Genomic DNA, 21,236 nt, shown 5'->3' on the forward strand with positions numbered 1-21,236 from the left:
TATTGCTGTAAAAAAATTGTGGACACCACATACACTCACCGGCCACTTTATTAGGTACACCTGTCCAACTGCTCGTTAACACTTAATTTCTAATCAGCCAATCACATGGCAGCAAGTGAGTGCATTTAGGCATGTAGACATGGTCAAGACAATCTCCTGCAGTTCAAACCGAGCATCAGTATGGGGGAGAAAGGTGATTTGAGTGCCTTTGAACGTGGCATGGTTGTTGGTGCCAGAAGGGCTGGTCTGAGTATTTCAGAAACTGCTGATCTACTGGGATTTTCACGCACAACCATCTCTAGGGTTTACAGAGAATGGTCCGAAAAAGAAAAAAACATCCAGTGAGCGGCAGTTCTGTGGGCGGAAATGCCTTGTTGATGCCAGAGGTCAGAGGAGAATTGGCAGACTGGTTCGAGCTGATAGAAAGGCAACAGTGACTCAAATCGCCACTCGTTACAACCAAGGTAGGCAGAAGAGCATCTCTGAACGCACAGTACGTCGAACTTTGAGGCAGATGGGCTACAGCAGCAGAAGACCACACCGGGTGCCACTCCTTTCAGCTAAGAACAGGAAACTGAGGCTACAATTTGCACAAGCTCATCGAAATTGGACAGTAGAAGATTGGAAAAATGTTGCCTGGTCTGATGAGTCTCGATTTCTGCTGCGACATTCGGATGGTAGGGTCAGAATTTGGTGTCAACAACATGAAAGCATGGATCCATCCTGCCTTGTATCAACGGTTCAGGCTGGTGGTGGTGGTGTCATGGTGTGAGGAATATTTTCTTGGCACTCTTTGGGCCCCTTGGTACCAATTGAGCATCGTTGCAAGCCACAGCCTACCTGAGTATTGTTGCTGACCATGTCCATCCCTTTATGACCACAATGTACCCAACATCTGATGGCTACTTTCAGCAGCATAATGCGCCATGTCATAAAGCTGGAATCATCTCAGACTGGTTTCTTGAACATGACAATGAGTTCACTGTACTCAAATGGCCTCCACAGTCACCAGATCTCAATCCAATAGAGCATCTTTGGGATGTGGTGGAACGGGAGATTCGCATCATGGATGTGCAGCTGACAAATCTGTGGCAACTGTGTGATGCCATCATGTCAAGATGGACCAAAATCTCTGAGGAATGCTTCCAGCACCTTGTTGAAGAATTGAGGCAGTTCTGAAGGCAAAAGGGGGTCCAACCCGTTACTAGCATGGTGTACCTAATAAAGTGGCCGGTGAGTGTACTTCGCATATTGTTTTTTGCAATTTCAGTTGTGAGACTTTCTGGTGGCGCCAGTTCTCTCAGGTGCATCTCTTGGAGTTTACTCCAGTAGGATGTTTCTGGATTTATTTTGCTATCTATTAGGTATGGGATCAGACTAGCTGGGGTAAGGGGGTACTAGTTACTGGTGTTGTCTCTCGCAGCTTTTGCACCACTTCTATCAGTCCTTGTACCAGTATACCCTTTCTTCCTTCTTTTGCTTTGGCATTTGTAATTCCCCACAGGAATAGCTGATTATTGACCGTAAGCTGTGATCTTTCTAGATTGAGATACTGAGATACAGGTTTTTACAATTGGGGGAGACCAGCTCAGTCCATCTGTTAATCTGGACTGCCGAGTGGCATGTTAATCCCCCCATCAGATTTGTTCTGTGAAAGGATTTTGTAGTTTAGGCGAGGTTTGCCCTATCCCATAAGGATCTTGTGAATAATCTCTGTAACTTAGTAAAGTAACTCCTTGGGAGTTTGATTGCAGCCACTTGTATGAGGTAGGTAATTTTCGGGAGGATGTAGGTCTGTATTAAATTTTTTCTTCCAAACCATGATAGGAAGGGGATTTGTAGCGAAGATAATTGGTTTTCAATAGAGGCTATAAGGGGCTGGAAATTAAGTTTGAAAATATCAGTTGGGTTCGCTGGGAGTTTCATTCCTAAATATTTTGGCCCTTGCCATGGGGAGTTAGTCTTGAGTACTTCTATTTTATGTTTGGGAAGGTTTATGTTTAGTATTTCTGATTTTTCCAGGTTTATTTTAAAATACGATAGTCTACTAAATTCTGTAAATATCTCTATCAGTGCTGGAATAGAGGTCTCTGGGTTTGTGGTAAAAATCAATAGGTCATCTGCAAACGCAGCCATCTTATGGGTGTGTTTTCCTACTTTTAGCCCTTCTACTTCTTGTTTAGACTGTATACTTCTTAGTAGAGTCTCCATCACTAATATAAATAGATATGGGGACAGGGGGCAGCCTTGTCGCGTCCCGTTCGTGATCCTAAAAGTTTCCGATAGGGTGCCATTAACCCTGACCGAAGCGCTGGGGTTTGTATAAAGTGAAAATATGCTTTGGATGAACTTTTTTGGGAAGTGATAGGCTTCAAAGACTTTTTCCATATATACCCAGTTGACCCTATAAAACGCTTTTTCAGGGTCAGTTCCTATTAAAACTAAGGGTATATTATGGCGCTAGGGAGAAGTTTGCTAAGTCTGGCCATTATTGCTTTAGCCCACCACCTCACGTCCGTGTTAACTAGCGAGATGGGCCTATAGCTACTGCATAAAGGGGGGTCTTTGCCCTCTTTGTGTATCACGGAGATGTGGGCTTCTAATGACTGTCGAGGCAGTGTTTCACCCTGCAACAATTTGTTACAGACGGACGTGAAGTGGGGGAGGAGCAGGTTTTGCAATTTTTTGTAATAAATAATGGGGATTGCATCAGGGCCGGGTGCTTTACCTACTGGTATGGATTTGAGTACTTTCTTAAGCTCCTCTTCTGTAAAAGGCGCCAGCAGGAAGTCCTGGTCTTCTCTTGACAGGGCAGGGATGTTTAGGTGCTCTATGAATTTATCAATATCCTTAGTGTTTGGTACTGCTAAGGAGGCTGACAGGTTATAGAGGCCTTCATAAAATGCTTTGAAAGCTCCAGCTATTATTTTTGTATCTTGTGTCTTAACCCCTTTGTCTGTCTTAATCTCTCCTATGTATGTCTTTTCCTTCTGTTTCTTTATCCATGGGGACATGAGTCTACCTCCCCTGTCCCTGTGGGCATAAAATCTGCTGCTAACATCAGTTTAGCTGACTTTGCATTGAGGATGTTCTTAACTTCATTCCTCAGGGCTGTTAACTTTGACAGTGTTTCTTGCGCCTTCTCTCTCTAGTGTTCAAATCGTAGTTAACATATTATTTAATAAGTTAGTTTGCTTTTTCTTGATGTACGCCCCAATTGAAATAAACTCTCCTCTTAGCGCTGTTTTGTGCGCCTCCCAAAGCAGGGTATGGGACATTTTTTCATTTTTATGTCTATCAAAGTATGCTTCCAGCATCTTTTTGATTTGCTCAAAATGCTTTGGGTCCTCAAATACAGTATGATTAAAGGACCACCTCCAGTCACCCTTACACATCCCTGGGTTATCCAGCGTACATATCATTGGGGCATGGTCCGATAACAGGATGTTCCCTATCATGGACTTTTTGACTAGCGAGACGTGTTTTTGTGATACAAAAATATAATCTAGCCTGCTATATGTTTGGTGCGAATTTGAAAAGTATGTGTATTCTTTTTGGTCCGGATGGAGTAACCTCCACACATCCACTAGCTGTAGTCTGGACAGCTTATCTCTTATAACCTTCAGTTTCTTGTGGGATATATGATGGGTACCCGTTGTGTCAAGCATAGGGTCTATGCTAACATTAAGGTCACCACCTACCACACATAAACCTTCTCTGAATAGGTCAAACCTGTCAAGAGCCTCAACGAGCCATTGGGTTTGCTCAACATTAGGGGCGTAAAGATTAGCTACCGATATTATTTGGTTGCCTACTTTCCCTTTTATAAAGATATAACGTCCAAAAGGGTCCTGCATCTCCGCTGTCATGTTAACCAGTTGTTGTATATCGAGTGTGGTAAAAGTGGCACTTTACCTTCTTTCAAGTGTGTTTCTTGTAGTAAGATAAAATTAGCTTTGTCACCTCTTACATGGCTCATTGAAACCCCTGACATTAAATGAAGCAAACGTTAAATCCGTCATAATAGAGAAATTTCTATATTCTGAGCCCCTGGAGGAGATCGGTGTGTGTGTGTGTGTGTGGAGGGGGGGGGGGGGGTTAGTAGTAATTTTGGGTGTTTTCTACCAGGAGTATAAGGTGGGCACTTTGTAAATCTATAACTGGAGGCGATGTTCCATTTAGAGCCCTTATGAGGGGGGGGAGGGGGGAGTAGTAACTTGGAAATAGACTATGGTAGGCCAGTTTTTTTGTATCTGTGGGGGGGGGGAGGACAATTGGGGGGGGGGGAGTGTAGACAAAAAGGGGGAGGGGAGGGCTACAGGGTACCAAGGGGTGGGGAAGTAACGTGAACTTATATATTCTATATCACACTTTGTAATTTAAATACAACATTATAGAACCTTGCTTAGCTTCCACTAAAATATCAAAGATATCAATACCAAAACATTACAATTAAATCGCTCTTATGAGAGCCACTCACACGACTCTGATACACTGTTTACACAGGTTGAGTGAAACCCTCAATTTTCAGGTGGTGCCTTCTGAGTCTCTGCTCCTCTGTCTCTTCTGCTTCATGGACTTGCCTTGTCCTGCTTTACTCTACGGCTCTGCTGCAGGTATGTTTGGAAGCTGGGCTGGTGATGGAAGTGGGAGCCAAGACTGGATTTTCATCTTTGGGAAACGTAGCACTTCACAAGCTGCTTCTGGTGTTTTAACCGTTATTGTGCCACTTTCTCCCGAAATCAAGATGCAGAACGGGTATAGCCATCTAAAGCGGATGTTCTTGGATCTCAGTTCGTCATAAAGGGCTTTATTATCTTCCTTTTCGCTAAGGTGGAGGGAGAAATGTCCTGATAAATCTGCAGCTTAGATCCTTCATATTTAATTTCTCCAGCCTCCCTTGCCCCTCTCATAATCGCCGCTGTGTCAGTATGTGAGAGAAGCCCACAGATAACATCTCTAGGGGGATCTCCATTCTTTGGTTTCGGGCAGAGGGCTCTATGAATTCTCTCCACTTTTATCCTTTGTGCTGCCTCTTGGCCTAGCAGTTCCGTGAAGACCTCTTTCGCCATTTTAGGTAGGGATTCATGCGCTACCGTCTCAGGGACTCCCCTTACTCTAATATTCTTTCGGCAGCTTCTATTCTCTTGGTCCTCTAGCCACAAGTGCGCTGTGTTGATTTGCTCTGTGTGTCGCCTTAACACAGTTCTGACACCTTTGCTAAACTCCAGGAGTTCCCCTTGTCCTCCTTAATATCGGACAGCTCTTTTGCTACAGGGGTGAGAGCCTTGTATACCGTTCCGTGAAACAGGGGCTATCTCCTCTTCCCCGCTCACCTCCTCTCTACCCCCACCGCTCTCAGCCTCTGAGTCTTCCTCCTCTCTTTCGCGCTCCACATGGCCCGCCACCATCTTGGCTTTCGCTCCTTGCGGAGAACGGAGCTTCTTTAGTAAGTATTGATTAAGGTCTGTTTGGCTTTTCAGTGTTTTTACCGGTGCCTGGTGCTGTCTGGGTGCACTTCCTCCGTATTTCACCATGCTATGGTCTCTCTTTCAGTGCTGTCGGGCTTCAGATATCAGTTGCCACGTGGAGCCGAGCTCTCAAGCTGCCATCACGGTTCGCGGCCTGACTCCGCCCCCGAAAAGCATCAATTCTGTACTGGATTTTTTACTTTTTTTATTTCGTGTTCACCATATAGCAGTGATGGCAAACCTTTTAGATACAGAGTGCCCAAACTACAACCAAAACCCACTTTTATGTTGCAAAGTGCCAACATGACAATTTGAGCGGTAACCTATTGATCTCTGCTGTATCACAAGTTTCAATCGTATTGGCATCCTGATGACACCAATACAATAGAAAGCAGGAGACATTTGGATTGTAGCTTCCCTCCAGGCTCCCCTGAACAGGAAGAATCAGGGGACCCAAAGCAGGAGCTTCAAAGATAATCCATCTCTGCCCACACCTTCTCGCTCCTGGCAGCCAAGTAGGTGTCAATTTAAAATAGCACTGAGCGTGGCGCGCCCTGGGCTGTATTGGACTGAAGGAGGAAGCCTTGAGTCCTATCTGGTTAATTCTGTGCTGGGTGCCCACAGATAGGGCTCCGAGTGCCACCTCTGGCACCCGTGCCATAGGTTCGCCACTACTGCCATATAGCCTAATAATCATGTTATCTTTATTCTATGGGTCGATACGATTACACATGCATAGGCTGACACTGTGCCTTTAAGATGACATCAGAGGCGCCAATGGCACTGCCTTCAGGCATCTCTGGGGTCCCTTAGGGATGTTCAGTAACCAAGGGCCAAAGTGGCAACTTTCAAATTCGATAAAACTATTATAATCATTTTCCCATTTTACTGTTGGATGGATATCAATATGTGGAAATGGTGAAAGGTATATTCAGTGATAGAGAAATATGAGATATGAGATATCATCTAATGATCCAACAAATAGTTTCCTTCGTGAATTGACGGCTATCCTGGATGATGGCCTTGTTAAAAATCTCATTACTAAAGATGAGATGATACATTTTGAACAAAAACCCACTATCTCCATGTTTTAAGCCCCCTCCCTAAAGTGCATAATAAGTAATCTAGTAGAATAAAAACTCTTTTGTGACCGGAGCTCAAAAACGAAAAAGACGATCCATGCATGTTTCCTCCTTATTTGTGCACCAAACACAAGGGATCACTTTCAGGGATAAGTCACCATTCAGACCAGAAACCTTCAATATTTTCACTCCTGTCCTAGTCTCCTCCACTCACTGTATATAAGAGACATATCTAGACTTAGTGTAGACAGTTTCAAACTTTCAAACTTTTATTTCCAGTTCTACTCACATATGTAGAAAAAAATGCGCATATCACAAATATTTTTTTTCACAAAGCATTTTTTTATCTACATATGTGAGTAGAACTGGAAGTAAAAGTTTTAAAAGTTTGAAACTGTCTACACTATGTCTGGATATGTCTCTTATATACAGTGAGTGGAGGAGACTAGGACAGGAGTGAAAATATTGATGGTTTCTGGTCTGAATGGTGACTTATCCCTGAAAGTGATCCCTTGTGTTTGGTGCACAAATAAGGAGGAAACGTGCATGGATCATCTTTTTGAGCTCCGGTCACAAAAGAGTTTTTATTCTACTGGATTATTGAATAGTGGATGTTTGCTGGATCCATCTAGGACCATTAAGGACAGCTCATAAGAGAGAAGGTGCAGCACCACGCAATTTTTGTTGGTTTTTGCATAATAAGTAACTGCGATTCCTGGTCGACCAATTGTGTCCAGGACGAATAACATCATGCATCATTGCTAACTTGCCCTGTTATATAAAGGATACAAATGACCTGATCAATAGACTACAAGATATTAGGGTACCCTCAAATACCTTTCGGGCTAGCTTGGACGGTGGAAGGCCTTTACTCCAACATTAAACACTAACTGCAGCAAAGAGCTACTTGGACACAGTTTTCTTCTAAAATCTCAGTACAGTTTGGACTGATAAAGATAGTCCCTAGTCAGACTTAAACACAGGGGAGACATGAACCATCTAAAACTTTGGGCAATTGACCAGATCAAAATAGGGCCTCAACAGGGAAATGCAAATATACGGAAGCACGTTGGATTGAGCGTTTGAATAGCTTAAGTCCAAAAGGCCTAAATGAAGGATATTAGTGTTTATCCCAAGATTACAGCAGTGATAACGAGTAACTTGAGATCACACTGACTGTTGGTTGACATTAAACCACCATAACACGTGCAAGTTGAAAATTCATCTATCCATCTACCCACTACAAGAGACACAATATAATAGACTTCGAAACAGGCTTCGTGATTCTTAATAGATTTCTGAAACCGTGATCCTACCCAGTTTAATGAAATAAGTTTTAACATACAATTAATAAAAGTGATGTTTTATGAGAATACATTTCTAATGGGTACCAGTGAGGTCATATAGACCTTTTTTGTAAATAGTTTGGAAAAAATGGATCCAGTCATATGAAATCCACAAAAAGATTTAGAGTTTATTTCCAAAGTTATAATGATTTCATCAAATTCTTATACGTGTTTCCCCATTTAAAAACATACAGAACAGTGCCTATATAGTGCTGCTCATCAATTTCTTTCCAAAGTTATGGCATTTTCTATTCTGAAAGTATTTGACAAAAATCTTTCTCACCAGTGGTGAAGTGGAAAGAGACTTACCTCTTACTGTATCTGCCCTGAATCTGAGTACAATTCACTTTGCCCTCAGATGCCACAATACCTTGTGTTCTCTCATTAAATCATTAAGTTGCATGAATTTTATAGTCTGTGCTGTTTGAAGGTTAATAGCTTAATAGGGGTACAGAATGAGGTGAAAGGAGAGACAGAGAAAATTATGTAGAATTCATGTAGAATTCTTACAGGTTAACAGTTCTAATAACCTGAAATACATCAGTATTGCAGGGTATTATAATAAACAACCAATCGAATGATTAGTTGTTCATGTCCAATAGTGAGACACGTAAAAAAAAGTAAAAATAATTGAAACAAAATATCTTTTAAAATAAAAATAAAGTAATAAATTATTAAGTAAAGTTCCTAAAGTCCGTTAAAAATTGAAAATCACCATCCAAACCCCAAATATAAGATATCACCAATACAAGAAAACAAAACTGCTATTAAACCTGCACAATGAAAAGCATTATTTTATTTTTATTATGATGTTTACCTATCTTGTGTAAAGACCATTAATTAAAAGATTTATGTCCTTTAAGGGTTATTCTGATGTCCTCCGGCTACTTCACAATGGTAGAATGCATGCAGTAATGAGTACACAGCCACCTTGGAATTCCTCAGGACTCAGGAGTTTGCATTTTTACTCATGAAAAAAAAACTCTTACACATATTTGACCTGTAGTTGTACCATTATTGTCTGAAAAAATGTCACCTTTTGTGCAATATGACTGATCCATGGAGATGAGCAGTTGCTTAAATCAGGTCCTTGTGGATTCCATATTGCATTTGGAGCAATGCATGTATATGTTGCCACACCTAAAGCAGAAATACAGAACACATCGTAACATTGGAAGAAAATGGACATGAGCAAGCTTACAAGTGATTCATTTGTAGAGTATTACAGTGTGACGGTGTTTCCACTGTGGATTTAAAAAAAGTAACTTAAATTGTGGGTTGTCATGGTGGAGGAAGTTAACGAAAGGGACCATCTATTACATGTTGTATTTTTAACCAGGAATATGAATAATATAATATAAATATTATTGTAAACAGTCACAGACCCTACTGTTACAGACAAATTCATGTGCACCCTACACACGTGTGGCCTCTCATACTCTTAAATAGCATACACCCTCACCACAGACCCATTTATATCATATAGACTTTTTATAGTTTTTATAATAGATAAGGTCACCTCTAAGCCTTTTTTTCTTTGCTAAATAACCCAAAGTATAGTAATTTGTTATTGTTTCATAGTAGATAAGGTTGGAAAAATACACAGGTCCATCAAGGGGGCCTGGGGCCCAAGCCCATCGCTCCCAGCCCTGGGAGCCTAATATTTCTGCATCCCACACTGACCAGGCTTGTCCGGGGGTCCCCCCACCCTCCCTCAGACTTGGAGGAGAGGTAAGCTGCATCCAGTGTTACTACAATCAGGACCTCCCTTAGCTCTGGTTCATTCCTGTTCCCCTCTGTATAACACTTTTTCCACGTGATGACTGCAAGTCAGTGAAGAGGACATGATCACACACAGCCAGACAAGTGTGGAGGCCACAATACCACAATACAGAGGATGGAGGACAGGGGCCACAGTAGAAGGGAAGATGGAGGACAGGGGCCACAGTACAAAGGAGGATGGAGGACAGGGATCACATTACAAGGTTGAATGGAGGTAAGAGGCCACAGAACAAGGAAGGATGGAGGACAAAGGTCACAATATGGAGAACAGAGGACACAGTACAATGGAGGATGGAGGACAGGGACCACAGTACAAGGGAGGATAGAGGACAAGAGGCCACCATACAAGGTAGGATGGAGGACAGGAGGCAACAATATGAGGGGGATGGAGAACAGGAAGTCACAATATGAAGGAGGATTGGGGCAGGAGCCTACTATATGAGGGGGAGGAAGAAAGAGGCCACAATGTGCGTGAGTATGGAGGACAGGAGGCCACAATATGAGGAGGATGGAGGGGGTGTGATAGTAGTACAGAGAGCACAGCTATTGTGTACTCTTAGAGAAAGAGTTTAAGAGACAGAGACCAGAATAGGTAACATAGAAGACTCGTTTGTTGATTTACAGAAAAGGATGAAAGACCTGGAAGAATCAGAAAAATTGGTCCAACGGAAGCTTTTAGACTTTGCAAATAGGTCAAGAAGGAACAATTTAAGAAATGTACGTTTCCAGAAAGGATTGGAGGGGGAAGGTTTTATGTCCAATTGGTTAGAAAAAAATTTTCCGCAGAAAATTTGCACCAGGGTATTACTGGTGGGTACCGCACACAGGGTTCCTTTTGAAATGCGTGCAGCTGGTGACCCTAGGAGAGGTATCCTGGTGCGTCTCCTTTCACCAAGGGACCGTGATAATATTCTCAAGAGTCTGAGGGAAGTGGAGAAGTTGGAGTATAACTCTGCCCTAATTATGATTTTTCAAGATTATCCTCAAGAAATTTTTTAAAAAAAGGGCTAGTTATGTGGACTTCGAAAAGAGGTTGAGATGTAAGGGGGTTACATTCTTGCTGATTTACCTGGTAAGATCATTCATGAAGAGAAAACTAAGGGTCCCAAGGATCAAGGAGGTAAGGCCGGTTAGTAGCTCGATCCTGGCAGAGGTAATGCTGAATCCAGTGATGAGTCCAGGGAGGTTATGACCTGGGCTTTTAAAGTGGGGAGGGGGAACTGACTGGTGGACCTGTCATTAAAAGTGAATGTATGTTATGTGATTTTATAATCCTATGATTAAACTCCTGTCATGCAATGTACAAGGTCTGAATAATAAGATTAAAAAAGAGCAGTATTTGATCTATGCTCCTCATACCAGCCAGATGTAGTTTGTCTACAGGAGATTTACCGTATATGCCGGCGTATAAGACGACTGGGCGTATAAGACGACCCCCAACTTCTGCCCTAAAAATATAGAATTTGGTATATACTCACTGTATAAGACTACCCCTCTCCCAAATGAAAAAAAGTCTGCTTAAAACTTTGCAAAACAAACAAGAGAGCAAGTGCCTGGTGATCATAACTGTAAGCTGCGATATTAATGAAGATCCGACATGCTTCTGTAAGTGCCGTCTGTGACCCCCAGCTCTATGACGCCGACCGCTGTGACAGGGTGGCTGCATTAGCATACAGCGCGCCGCCCCATCAGCGCGTACTAAGCCTCTTCTAATGACTGTGAGAGGCGGACTGCCGCGCATGCGCGGCGGTCCCAGGAAGCGGCTCTCTGCGCGCTGACGGGGAAAAAAAACACCTCACACAGTGCGGCCCCCATATATCCGGCGTATAAGACGACCCCCCACTGTAGCCATTATTTTAAGGGGTTAAAAAGTAGTCTTATACGCCAGTATATACAGTATTTATTAAAGGAATCCATTCAGAAGGTTAAGAAAGCCTGTCTACGCCATTATTATCACTCGACATTCTCTGAATACACACATGGAGTGTGCATAATGATAACGTGTTAATTTTAAGAACTAATGCTAAGAGTGGACCCACAGGGCAGATATGTCATCTTACATTGTCTGCTAAATGAACGGGAGGTAATGTTACTGGGTGTTTTTTCCCTCCAACTGCGCCTGTGGATCTGCTCCTTGACATTTGGAATCAGGTAGATAAATATAATAATATTCCAATACAGGCAGTCCCCGGGTTACATACAAGATAGGGTCCGGAGGTTTGTTCTTAAGTTGAATTTGTATGTAAGTCGAAACTGTATACTTTATAATTGTAGATCCAGACAAAAAAATTTTTGGCCCCAGTGACAATTGGAGTTTAAACATTTTTTTGCTGTAATGGGACCAAGGATTATCAATAAAGCTTCATTACAGACACCTTACAGCTGATCATTGCAGCCTGGGACTATAGTAAAGCATTCAAAGAGCTTCACCAGAGGTCAGAGGGGTCTGTCTGTAACTATGGGTTATCTGTAAGTCGGGTGTCCTTAAGTAGGGGGCCGCCTGTATACTGAATGGGTGACTTCAATAAAATTGTGCATGAGAATCGAGATAGTTAGGAAAAGATCAATACAGATGGAAGTCAGTCCACCTCACTTTGGTAGAATATTGGAGAAGATTGGTCTACGGACATGTTACTCCAAAATACATAACGCTCTTTTGACTGACTAAAAACTAACATAGGTGCTAGGGGTCTTTTGGATCACGCCCTGTCTGGTTTACGCTGGTTAATAGTGATATCATAGGGATTACATTTCATAAAATTAAGCCTATTAGGCTTAAAGTAAAATTAGTGAGGACATGACATTTTTGGGGGTAGTTGGAATGGGGTTCAGGATGAGGGAGTAGGCTGGGATGCACAGAAGACATACCTGAGGGGTTTGATACGGGGCTGTGTTATGCACTTTAAGAAAAAGGGGGTTGCAAACTTACAGCGGATTAAAACCAGGGTATTGGAACTTGAAAATAGATTGTTGGCAGATCCTACTGAAAATGATAATAATTAATGTTTAGAGGCTAAGGATTGCCTGAGGCTGCTCTGCATGTAAAAAGCATCATTGGTTTTGAGAGGGCAGAATCAGAGGCCTATATAGGGTCAGTATACCACTATGGATAGAGTGGCATCCTTAATTAAAAATCAGACACCAAGAGATATGTTTTGAGTAATTAAAGCAAGGTTGGGAAGTTGCTATGCAAGCTGACATTAGAAATTAATTTATGGAATACTTTAAGGCAGGGGTCAGGAACCTTTTTGGCTGAGAGAGCCATAAGCGCCACGTATTTTAAAATATAATTCTGCGAGAGCCGTACAATATTTAAAGGGACACCGACAGGACAATCCCTCCAGCAGTCCTTAGTACAGCAAGGAGTGTTTCTCCTGCTGTACTAAACCACAACTGGACCAAAACAATATTTGCTGTAAAATAAAAAAATAGATCATTTACATTGGAGCTTGCGATGCATGACATCTCGTCCAGCACTCTGGCTTCTTTTTAATGTGTATGACTGGAAGCTGGCATTATTCCCACGTGATGATGAGAGATGCCCATTTTCAGGCATGCGCAGAAGAAAGACGCCAGAGTGCTGGACAAGATTGTTTCAGTCCAGTGGTGGCTGGAACACTCCTTGTTGTACTAAGTGACTGGTGGAGCAATTTTTCTGTCAGTGGCCCTTTGAAAGTGTTGATCTTAAATAAAGTAAACAAAAAAAGAAGGTGCTCAGTCCCATAGGGAACTTGTAGCTTCAATTTACGAAAATCACTGATAAGCAGGACAAGGAGCTGCAGAACCTGCAGAATACACGCGGCCACCGCTGCAGAACCCCCCAAGTACATGCGCCATCTGCCGCATAACATCCCTATATACACGCCAATCGCTGCAGAACATCCCCATACATGCGCCAGCCATCGCAGAACCATCCAATACACTCAACGGCCACATGGTCAAGACAATCTCCTGCAGTTCAAACCGAGCATCAGTATGGGGAAGAAAGGTGATTTGAGTGCCTTTGAACGTGGCATGGTTGTTGGTGCCAGAAGGGCTGGTCTGAGTATTTCAGAAACTGCTGATCTACTGGGATTTTCACGCACAACCATCTCTAGGGTTTACAGAGAATGGTCCGAAAAAGAAAAAACATCCAGTGAGCGGCAGTTCTGTGGGTGGAAATGCCTTGTTGATGCCAGAGGTCAGAGGAGAATGGGCAGACTGGTTCGAGCTGATAGAAAGGCAACAGTGACTCAAATCGCCACCCGTTACAACCAAGGTAGGCAGAAGAGCATCTCTGAACGCACAGTACGTCGAACTTTGAGGCAGATGGGCTACAGCAGCAGAAGACCACACCGGGTGCCACTCCTTTCAACTAAGAACAGGAAACTGAGGCTACAATTTGCACAAGCTCATCGAAATTGGACAGTAGAAGATTGGAAAAACATTGCCTGGTCTGATGAGTCTCGATTTCTGCTGCAACATTCGGATGGTAGGGTCAGAATTTGGCGTCAACAACATGAAAGCATGGATCCATCCTGCCTTGTATCAACGGTTGAGGCTGGTGGTGGTGGTGTCATGGTGTGGGGAATATTTTCTTGACACTCTTTTGGGCCCCTTGGTACCAATTGAGCATCGTTGCAACGCCACAGCTTCCTGAGAATTGTTGCTGACCATGTCCATCCCTTTATGACCACAATGTACCCAACATCTGATGGCTACTTTCAGCAGGATAATGCGCCATGTCATAAAGCTGGAATCATCTCAGACTGCTTTCTTGAACATGACATTGAGTTCACTGTACTCAAATGGCCTCCGCAGTCACCAGATCTCAATCCAATAGAGCATCTTTGCGATGTGGTGGAACGGGAGATTTGCATCATGGATGTGCAGCCAACAAATCTGCGGCAACTGTGTGATGCCATCATGTCAATATGGACCAAAATCTCTGAGGAATACACACAGCAACCGCTGCAGAACATCCCAATACACGCGTCAGCTGCTGCAAAACATCCCATTATACACGGCAACCACTGCAGAACAGCCCAATACATGCGCCAGCTGCTGCAAACCATCCCATTATACACGCCAACCGCTGCAGAACATCCCAGTACACGCGCCAGCTACTGCAGAACATCCCATTATACACGTCAACCACTGCAGAACATCCCAATACATGCGCCAGCTGCTGCAGAACATCCCATGATAAACCCCAACCACTGCAGAACCTCCAAATACACGCGCCAGCTGCTGCAGAACATCCCATTATACACACCAACCACTGCAGAACCTCCCAATACATGCGCCAGCTGCTGCAAACCATCCCATTATACACGCCAACCACTGCAGAACATCCCAATACATGCGCCAGCTGCTGCAGAACCTCCCATGATACACCCCAACCACTGCAGAACATCCCAATACACGCGCCAGCTGCTGCTGAACATCCCATTATAAACGCCAACCACTGCAGGACCTCCGAATACATGCGCCAGCTGCTGCAAACCATCCCATTATACACATCAACCACTGCAGAACCTCCCAATACATGCACCAGCTGCTGCAAACCATCCCATTATACACGCCAACCACTGCAGAACATCCCAATACATGCGCCAGCTGCTGCAGAACATCCCATGATACACCCCAACCACTGCAGAACCTCCCAATACACGCGCCAGCTGCTGCTGAACATCCCATTATAAACACCAACCACTGCAGGACCTCCCAATACACGCGTCAGCTGCTGCAAAACCATCCCATTATACACGCCAACCACTGCAGAACATCCCAATACACGTGCCAGCTGCTGCAGAACATCCCATGATACACCCCAACCACTGCAGAACCTCCCAATACACGCGCCAGCTGCTGCTGAACATCCCATTATAAACGCCAACCACTGCAGGACCTCCCAATACACGCGCCAGCTGCTGGAAACCATCCCATTATACACGCCAACCGCTGCAGAACATCCCAGTACACGCGCCAGCTGCTGCAGAACATCCCATTATACACGCCAACCACTGCAGAACATCCCAATACATGCGCCAGCTGCTGCAGAACATCCCATGATAAACCCCAACCACTGCAGAACCTCCCAATACACGCGCCAGCTGCTGCAGAACATCCCATTATACACACCAACCACTGCAGAACATCCCAATACATGTGCCAGCTGCTGCATAATATCCCATTATACACGCCAACCACTGCAGAACATCCCAATACATGCGCCAGCTGCTGCAGAATATCCCATTATACACGCCAACCACTGCAGAACCTCCTAATACACGTGCCAGCTGCTGCAAAACATCCCATTATACACGCCAACCACTGCAGAACATCCCAATACATGCGCCAGCTGCTTCAGAACATACCATTATACACGCCAACCACTGCAGAACATCCCAATAAATGCGCCAGCTGGTGCAAACCATCCCATTATACACGCCAACCACTGCAGAACATCCCAATACATGCGCCAGGTGCTGCAAAACATCCCATTACACATGCTAACCACTGCAGAACATCCCAATACATGCGCCAGCTGGTGCAAACCATCCCATTATACACGCCAACCACTGCAGAACATCCCAATACATGCGCCAGCTGCTGCAGAATATCCCATTATACACGCCAACCACTGCAGAACCTCCCAATACATGCGCCAGCTGCTGCAGAATATCCCATTATACACGCCAACCACTGCAGAACCTCCCAATACACGTGCCAGCTGCTGCAAAACATCCCATTATACACGCCAACCACTGCAGAACATCCCAATACATGCGCCAGCTGCTTCAGAACATACCATTATACACGCCAACCACTGCAGAACCTCCCAATACATGCGCCAGCTGGTGCAAACCATCCCATTACACACGCCAACCACTGCAGAACATCCCAGTACATGCGCCAGGTGCTGCAAAACATCCCATTACACATGCCAACCACTGCAGAACATCCCAATACATTCGCCAGCTGCTGCAGAACATCCCATTACACACGCCAACCACTGCAGAACATCCCAATACATGTGCCAGCTGCTGCAGAACATCCTATTACACACGGCAACCGCTGCAGAACATCCCAAAACACGCCCCAACCACTGCAGAACATTTTAATATACATTTATTAAAGTGTCTGCGCCAGTTTTCTGGTGACTTTGAACTGTATAGAACATCTTTGGAGCTTGTACATGTATTTATAACATGTCTGTGCACGTTTTGTGTGGCGGCTGCTCTGTGTCCCACAACACAGAAAAATGTGTATCTAAAGGGGCTGTTACTGTTTAGCCCTACCGTGCGCCACATTTATTACTGACGTGCACCACAATTTGTCTTGGATCCTAGCTATTACATGTCTAAGCTGCTGCAGAACCTCACATTAATGTAGAAATGCAGTGGTGGGGGAGATATGAGGGGATGATGCAGAGGGGTCTGTAAGGGACACTTAGGAGCTTCATAGCTGCTGCTGCACACAGGACACTAAGGGGTTAAGGCAGAGTGTGAGGAGACACTAGGGGGGAAGGAAGACTTATCTCTGGCTGATTCTGGGGTGCTAACTCCTTCTCCCCAGGTGCTGGATGTCTCCAGAGTATGCAGCTCTCTCCTCTGTATGAATCTCCTGCGCTGCTACATCCAGCCCCGGGATTGGCTGCAGGCAGACAGTCTCCTCCCCTTTCTCTCTCACACATGGAGGAGGCTGCTGCAAGGAGGGAGACGGAGGTGCCGCCCCTGAATTAACCCCACGTACCCCTGCACTGCTCTTCCGATTACATCTCGGGGCATAACTACAGCCGGGGGCAGGCACCCGTAGCAGTTGCTGTAGTTACACCCCTGGATAGGAGCCCTGGCTGCGAACCAGATGCGTCAATCAAAAGAGCCACATCTGGCTTGCAACCAATAGGTCCCCGACCCCTGCTTTAAGGAGTTATATTCCTCTGAGCTCTGTGTTGAATCTAAGAAAATTAAGGAGGCGTTGGCCAATATTCCAATACCAAGAATCTCCATGGGGGATGCAACAATGTTGGATAATCCAATTACCATTTCTGAAATGCGGGATGCCCTGCAAAATCTAATATAGGGGAAAGCAGTAGGATCCGATTGGATCCCTCCAGAGGTGTATCTGCAGTTTTCTGTTTTGCTCCTGACGGTATAACTCTGTGTTTACACCTTCTCCCTTGATATGAGGATGCTGCGTGAGGCTCTTATTATTATACTATTGAAAGATTGGAAGAACCCACAAGAACTGGATAGGCCAATCTCCCTGCTGTACACTGACTATAAGTTGCTGGCAAAGATCTTATCGAATAGGTTGCCGAGGGTTATTCCATCTGTGACATATGGAGATCAGTTGGGGTTCATGGTGGGGAGATCGGTCCGTAATAACATCCTAAACACATGGTGGAATTTACAGACACCATGAGAAATTACAGGCAGGTGGATGTTGGTCTTACTGGACAAGGTCAAAGCATTTTGCTTCAGAGCCACTGAGTTTTTATAGGGGGATATGGCAAGGTTGCCCTCTGTCTCCACTATTGTTCGCTTTGGCGCTGAAGCCCTTGACATGTTGCTTCAGAGAAAACAAATTGGTAAAGCGGTTTGTTAGAGATCCAAAAGAGGATAGACTGCAACTTTACGCGAATGGTATGTTGTTATTTTTAGATCAGTTGGGCTCAATGCTTCAGTCTGTTGGACTGATAGAAGACCATGGCAGCTTGTCTGGTATAAAGATTAACTGGAGTAAATCCTCATATATTTTATTAGATTCTTCATTCCAGGAAATTCAAAACCCTGGTCAGCTGAAAAATCTGTCAGAAATGAAGTACTCAAACGATTATATGAACTTGAATGTTAAGCCCATGCTGATGAAGATCAGACATAAAGTGGGAAAATTAATTTACCCTTGGCAGCAAGGTTGGTCATATGCAAAATGGTGATACTGCCACAGGTCCTCTTTGTTCTGCAGAATAGTCCATTAGTGATAATGAAACAAGGGTCTAGGTCAGTGATGGCGAAACTTTTGGAGACAGAGTGCCCAACCTACAACCAAAACCTACTCTTGTGTCACAAAGTGCCAACATGACAATTAAAGCAGTAACCTATTGATCCCAGTTGTATCACCAGTTTTAACCATATTGGTGTCCTGAGGACACCAATACTATAGAAAGAAGATGGAAAAATTTGGATAATAGCTTCCTTCCAGGGTCCCCTGAAGAGGAAGGATCAGAGGACCCACAGCAGGAGCTCCAACGATAATCCATCTCTGTCCACACCTTCTCGCTTCTTGTGTAGTCCTAGCAGCCAAGGAGGTGTTGCTTTAAAAAATAGCATTGAGGGTAGCATTCAAGCCTTCCTCCTGCGATCCAAGACAGCCATGGGTCTTGGATTGCAGGAGGAAGGCTTCAGTCACGTCTAGCAAATTCTGTGCTGGGGTGAAGGCCTGGGTGCCCACAGAAAGGGCTCCAAGTGCCACCTCTGGCACCCGTGCCATAGGTTCGCCACTACTGTTCTAGGTTATTAGAAAATGTAGTAAGGGACTTGTCATGGGGGGGGGGGGGTTAACGGGCACGGATACTTCTTAAGAAGTTATATGAACCAATTGAAAGAGGAGGAGGCTGCAAAATATTATTGATTGTGATAAGGGGAAAATCATATATTGTATATGCTTGGATGTAGTTATGAACACTTGCAGGTGTATAATATATGGAGTTTATTGGTATCAAGGGTTATGGTTAAAGAAGAAATTATGGAGCACTATCCACTATTTACCTTAATGCAATTGGTTTGGTAAAATATCAAACTAGATTTAGGTGGGGGAAGTTTTTTGTATGAAAAACTCCACTTTGGGGTGATGGGGAGCGGACATTAGAAAAGGGGGTCATATTTGTACACCAGATAGTGGAGGGGAATATGTTCAAAACACTAGAAGAGATGTCATTTCAATTTGGGATTAGAGATAGGGATTGGCAGCAGTACCCGCCATGACACACTAGGGTGCAGAGCTGGGAGTAGGAGGCGGAAACTGCTCCTACTTCCTCCACACATCTCACTTGGCTCTACAGGAAAGATGTGAGGAGGTAGCTCCTCTCATGGCTGGCCCTGCCCTTTCCTCCCATGTTATCTCAAAGCCAGAGACAAGATGAAGCAGGACTTCAGGGGTGTGAGAAAAGGTAAGTGAGGTGTCAGGGCCCTCACAATATGTGAGGGGCCAGGGGAGCCACAATATCTCAAGGTGACAGAAAAACCATAATATGTGAGGGGGCAGGGGAGGTACAATATGTGAGGGGGCAGAGAGCCACAATATGTATTTGAAAAGAGGAGCCACAATATGTGAGATAACAGTGGAGCCACAATATGTGAGGGGACATGGGAGGTACAATATGTGAGGGGACAGAGAGCCAAAATATGTATTTGAAAAGAGGACCCACAATATGTGAGATAACAGTGGAGCCACAATATGTGAGAGGACAGGGGAGCCAAATATGTGAGGGGACAGAGGAGCCAAAATATTGAGCGGACCGAGGAGCCACAATATGTGCGGAGACAGAGGAACCACAATATGTGAGGAGACAGTAAAGTAACAACATGTGCAGGGACAGTGGAGCCACAATATGTCAGGGAGCCACAAAATTTGAGGGGGCAGAGGAGCCAAAATATGTAAAGGGACAGGGGAGTCACAATATGTGGGGGGAGAGAGGAGATACAATATGTGAGGGGACAGAGAAGACACAATATCTGAGGAGACAGGTGAGCAACAATATATAAGAGGACATAAAAACCACAATATATGAGGGGACAGAGTAGCCAAAATAAGTGAGGGGACAGAGGAGCCTTAATATCAAAGAGGATAGAGCAGCCACAATATATGAAGGGGGACAGATTAGCCACAAAATATGAGAGGGGGCAGAGAAGACACAATGGGGCACATTTTCTAAAGGGTCATGCGGTGAACTTTTATTGGACCGTGCACATGCTTCATGGCTAAAACGGCTTGCACAGGTATTTAAGAAGTGTCTGCGGCGAGACTGTGTTGCACGCAACCCTTCTGTGATGCAGCTGCCCGGCCTTCCATGTGACACAAACTAGGGTGCGTGCTGTTGGATGGTCCGACTTCGGAACGAGTGTCCTATTTAACTTTCAAATTGTGTTGCATGCCCTATGTTAAAGGTGCACCACAAAAAAGATGGTGAACGTTGTCATATCATTGCGGGGAAGAAAGATTACTTATTTCTGTTGCACGATCTAAGTGAATTGCCGCATTAGCATTAAAGACAGACAATGCACTTTTAGTGAACTGTCCGAATTTGTAAGTTAATGTGCCCCAATATGTAAGGGGACACAGCAGCCACAAGATGTGTGGGGAGAGGGAAGCCCAAATATGTGAGAAGACAGAGGAGTCACAATATGTGAGAGGTCAGAAAGCCAGAAAATGTGAAGGGACAGATGAACTACAATATATGGGGGGACAGAGCACAATATGTGAGATGACAGGGGGGCCACATTATGAGGGGGTGGAGATAAGAGATTGATGGAGGGCAGGACATTGCAATATGGAAGGATGAAGGACAG

At 44.4% G+C, this 21,236-nt stretch overlaps 1 protein-coding gene across 12 annotated transcripts in view; it reads right to left on the minus strand.

The window, feature by feature from the left end:
* ADGRL3 (adhesion G protein-coupled receptor L3) overlaps nt 1-21,236 on the minus strand; it is a 1,100,912-nt gene that overhangs the window by 674,943 nt on the left and 404,733 nt on the right. For all 12 annotated transcript variants that reach the window (XM_072113828.1, XM_072113827.1, XM_072113826.1 and 9 more), the window contains one exon: nt 8,936-9,039. In XM_072113828.1, the coding sequence (XP_071969929.1) occupies nt 8,936-9,039 (104 nt within the window). The remainder of the gene's footprint in view (nt 1-8,935; nt 9,040-21,236) is intronic.

This window comes from Engystomops pustulosus, chromosome 1 (genome assembly GCF_040894005.1).
Source record: "Engystomops pustulosus chromosome 1, aEngPut4.maternal, whole genome shotgun sequence".
Taxonomy (NCBI): domain Eukaryota; kingdom Metazoa; phylum Chordata; class Amphibia; order Anura; family Leptodactylidae; genus Engystomops; species Engystomops pustulosus.